Source organism: Rhea americana, unplaced genomic scaffold (genome assembly GCF_003343005.1).
Source record: "Rhea americana isolate MKP2758 unplaced genomic scaffold, rheAme1 scaffold_74, whole genome shotgun sequence".
Taxonomy (NCBI): domain Eukaryota; kingdom Metazoa; phylum Chordata; class Aves; order Rheiformes; family Rheidae; genus Rhea; species Rhea americana.
Window position 1 is genome coordinate 844,482 of NW_028186912.1, and position 4,833 is coordinate 849,314.

At 53.7% G+C, this 4,833-nt stretch overlaps 1 protein-coding gene across 1 annotated transcript; it reads left to right on the forward strand.

Annotated features, from left to right (window-relative positions):
• Nucleotides 1-3,689: 3,689 nt before the first annotated feature.
• Nucleotides 3,690-4,259, forward strand: OTP (orthopedia homeobox; the record flags this gene model as incomplete). The annotated part of the gene is made up of 1 exon (XM_085322047.1): nt 3,690-4,259. A coding segment is annotated over one exon (570 nt), but the record flags the coding sequence as incomplete, so codon positions are not given.
• Nucleotides 4,260-4,833: the final 574 nt, after the last annotated feature.

The following is a 4,833-nucleotide window of genomic DNA, read 5'->3' on the forward strand; positions in this document are numbered from 1 at the left end:
GTCCGGGGTGCTGGCGGCGCGGCGCGGCAGGGGCGGCCCCCGGGGGTCCGGCGGGCGGGACGCCGCGTGCCCCGGGCGGCTTCTTAGGGGACAGAAGGAAAAAGGGATTTATGGAAAGGCACTTCGGTACACGCAGTTGCGCTGGGAACCCGAGTTTCCCCATACTTGCTTTTATAATGCCTGGAGGACCGCAGGAACAACGCGCAACTTTAACGTCTAGCATGTATCTCCTCCTGTCTAAAGTCTTTCTATATGCATACGTATTTGTGTGTATGTGTATGCATACATATATGTATATACATATGCATATATATGTATATGTATATAGGTATATAGAAAACCATTTAGTCAAATACATTTAGGAGAAATTTGGAAATGGGAGAGATGGATATAACTACTAGACTATTCAAAAGCGGCTTTTGTGGGTAAAAGTTTACRTTAGCGACTTTCTGCCTGAGTCTCTTCAGAGGCAGAGAAATGTGCACAATGGAAGCACTTGTGGGATGCGGTTTCTCGGCACAACACAGTGCACCTGGAAAGCCACTGCACTTCACCAGAGCTGGTATTCAGAATATCCCTCGGCAAGCCCAGGCTCTTCAGCGAAATAGAGACATGCTGAAAGAACTCTCTAAATGAACGTTTCAGAAACTGAAACTGACTCTGTTCTTGAATGTGACAGAAAATGCACGCCTGCTTTTAAAAAGTAAAACAGTTTGACTCAACCTACACAAGACTATAATTAGTTTAAATTAAGAAAGAAATTAGATTCACAAATAAAATATAATTGGACAACTGACTTTATGAAAAAAGAAAACGAGGTCTATTAAACTTTATTGGGTTTCCCAAAGGTTAATGATACCAATTTCAATATTAGGAGTGTGGTAAATGAAGTAAAATATAAAATATAAAATGGAAATAGTTATTTTCTAACAGCACATCAAAGAAATTCGTAGGAAGAAAGACAAGTGTTTTAATGGTCTCGGCATAATCCTAAACCAATGATAATAGCTTGAGACTGCTGATAAAAACAGTTTAATAGAGTGGCAATTTAAATATTTTCTACAATAATGTTCTGTAGTTTAAAAAGTAATCAGATAAACATAACCTTCTTAATTAACACTTCAAAATGATTAACATTATGTAATCTAATGCAAAATAATTTATGTAAAATGTATTTACTTCACAATCCACTGTATCACTGCTCCTTGACCAAATTTAAATTAAATAGTAATTGGTTTACGTTCTTATATGAGTACTTTATAGTTTTCTTTATAGTTAACAGATTGCCTACACGGTCTTTGCAGTATATGGGTCCCATACTGATTAAGAAATGATCTAAATAGTTAATTTATAGCGGCTGTATATGTTTTTAAGGGTTTTAGATGCTAGGATAAATTACCTCTTTCTTCGTTTTAGATCCATATTTAATGTATATGATATATTTAAATAATTATTAAAGCGGCTGGTGCTTAAACGGGAGTCCAATTGCATGTCTGATATTGCTCTGCTTTTCAGGCTGGTGTAATAAAACCATTCTTTTTATAGCATGCCATTATTAGAAACCAATTTCAGAATTATTTATAACCTGGAATGGCTTATTAAGCAGCAATGCGAGAATCATGCAAATTACGCGATCAAATGCAATATAATAAGCATAATCATTAGTCTCTAGCACGGATTAATTAACTTTCAATATTTTATTTACATAAAAACCAAATCAGTGAAATAACTTCTGCACAGTCAGGCTTGCCTTTCAATATTTTATACGAACAAAAATAATGTGCTGTAATTCCATTGACCATGTCCCCCACAATGGTCCCGTCACCTGCCACATCTTAATAGGGGACAAGCTGAGAGTATTTTCTAGTTTTCTAATGGAATGAGAAATTGCATTTTCTTCCTCTCCCAGCACTATTAAAGTGTAATGAATTCGGCCCAGAGTTCACGGCTGGCTGATCGAAATGAACCTGAGATCTGAGTTTTAATACAGCTCTCCAGATTTCCTACCAAATCTTCACATTAATCATCCGCTGGATTCCAATGAGATCTTCATAAAGCTTTGGCTCCTGGAAAAAAAAAATAAAGGAAGGGAAAGAGAGAGAGAGAGATAAAGAAAGGAAAAAAAGGGGGATATTCTCTCTCCCATTCTCTCCCTCTATTTCTAATCCATTTATAGCTGGGGAATTAAACGGACTATATATTTTAAAATACATTTACAGTATGTCTATATTACTGTAAGAGTAGATATCATCAAAGTAGATTTTTAGATTCCAACCCCCATTAGATTCTCACTGTTGTATTAATAATTTTCAGGGGCTAGTTGCATTTTAAAAGGGGTCCAAAGTTACCAAATGCTTGTGGTTAATATATTGCTGGAGTTGTCATGTGTGCATTTTCAAAATCTCCCCCAGGTTTTCCCTGCGTTTTAATCTGTCATGCACTAGTTTTCATCTGGAAACATTCACATTTTAAAAGCATATGCAGTTCAGCTATGAACTGAGGCGATCAGACCTGATGGAGAATCTTTACAACACCAGTAAACCATGAAACATAAAAGATTTTGTAGCCGCAATTTAACTATTAACCCTAAAACATAATTGAACACGAATTTTCGATTATTCATATAGCATTTAGTTCCTCAACAGCTGCTCGTTCCCGCTAATGGCCGCCCGCGTTTCTCGGCTGGGGGCCCGCGCGGCGCGGCCAGCTCCGGCCGCTCCGAGGACGCCCTTCGGCGGCACTGCCGGCGCGCCGCGTTCCCCCCGCCAAACCCCCGCTACTTTCGGCAGCGGTGCCGCGAGGCCCTTCCGCCGGCGTTACTCCGAGCAAAGCACCCGCTGACCGACAGCACCCTCGTTCAAACCCAGCCCAGCGCGGGGGGTTTCTGCGGGCGGCGGCGCCGCGGGGCGAGGCCGAGGCTCCCCGGGAAGCCGCCCTCTCCGGCCCGCCGCAGCCGCCGGCTCGGGGCTCTCCCACCCGCGCCGCCCGTTTGGGGCTCTTCTGCGTTACTATCTGGCGCCGGAGGCGCGGGGCGGCCGCGGGCGGCTCAGCCCGGGGCGGACACGCTCCTCTCCGCCGCGAAGTAAACTTCCAAAAGCTCCGCTAATCCGCCACGCGCCACCTGCGCGGCTGCGACGGCAGAGCCTCCACGGGGCCGGGGGGCTTGCAGGGGCCGCGGGGAGACCGTGACTGGAGCGGGGCGAGAAGAGGGCAGGGAGGAAGTGGGTGGAAGCAGCGTCTCCGTGAGGGAGCCACCCGCGCCGGCTCCCGCCGCCACCGCTGGGCGCTGAGGCGTTACGCGGCCGCGGGCCGTGGAGCCTCGCCAACGCCCCATGACCCAACCGCCCCGGCCGCCGCGGTGGCGAGCGCTGATCCTGGCTTGCGCCCACGGGCGACGCCCGGCAGACGGGCCGCTTCCTCGGCCGGCTGCCGGGGCACCCGCGACGCCCCGCGGCGGCCGGCACGAAGCTGGGCGGATGCCCCTCGACCCCGGCCGGGGCACCCGCTCCCGCCGCGCCCCCTGCCGGCGGCGCCCGCCGCCCCCGCGCGCCGCTAACGGCCTCTCCCGCCCCGCCCCCGCGTGCCGCTAACGGTCTTTCCCGCCGCGGCCGCGCGCGGGGCCCGCTAACGGCCTCTTCTGCCCCGCCCCCGCGTGCCGCTAACGGTCTTTGCCGCCTCGGCCGCGCGCGGGGGCCGCTAACGGTGTCTCTCGCCCCGGCCGCCTCCAGGTCTGGTTCCAGAACCGCCGGGCCAAGTGGAAGAAGCGCAAGAAGACGACCAACGTCTTCCGCGCGCCGGGCACGCTGCTGCCCACGCCGGGGCTGCCGCAGTTCCCCTCGGCCGCCGCCGCCGCCGCCGCCGCCATGGGCGACAGCCTCTGCTCCTTCCACGCCAACGACACGCGCTGGGCCGCCGCCGCCATGCCGGGCGTGTCGCAGCTGCCGCTGCCGCCGGCGCTGGGCAGGCAGCAGGCCATGGCGCAGTCGCTGTCCCAGTGCAGCCTGGCGGCGGGGCCGCCGCCCAACTCCATGGGCCTCTCCAACAGCCTGGCGGGCTCCAACGGCGCCGGGCTGCAGTCGCACCTCTACCAGCCCGCGTTCCCCGGCATGGTGCCCGCCTCTTTGCCCGGCCCCAGCAACGTGACGGGCTCGCCGCAGCTCTGCAGCTCCCCGGACAGCAGCGACGTGTGGCGGGGAACCAGCATCGCCTCCCTCCGCCGCAAAGCACTAGAGCACACAGTCTCCATGAGCTTCACCTAATGGCCGGCGGCGCCGCCGCCGCCTCGCCCCGCGCCTCCGCCTCGCCTCGCCCGCCCGCCCTGGCCCGGCCCTCGGTCCGGCCCGGCCGCCGCCGCCCCCCCACCCCTCCCGGCTCACCAGGGAGTCGACTCAGGATCTGCAATCAGACGCCAACGGACTGGTTTGTGGGCCGAGAAACCCCGCACCCTCCGCCGCGCACGGGCGCCCCCGGCCCGCGCCCYGGGAGCGGCGGCCGCCCGCGGGCCTCCTCCCGCCGGCAGCGAAGCAGAAGCAGCCGCAAGGACTCACTGGGCGTTTGGGATCGCATCTGGTTTCTTCCCTGCCTCCCTTCCTCGACCCCCACCCCTTCGCCACTGCCCCGGCTCATCCACCCGGCCATCTGACGGGCTTTGCAAAGAAATGCGGGTTTTCTTTTTTTTCTTTTCTTTTTTTCTTTTCTTCTCTTGTTAAGAGCAGCAATCTCCCGCCGGCCCCATCTACAGCGAGAGCCGCGGGGCCGGCCGGTGTCGGCCCCGACAGCATCGTCGTGGGGTGCTGGGCGGGCTCGTGAAGCGGTACGAAAAACCCAGAGGGA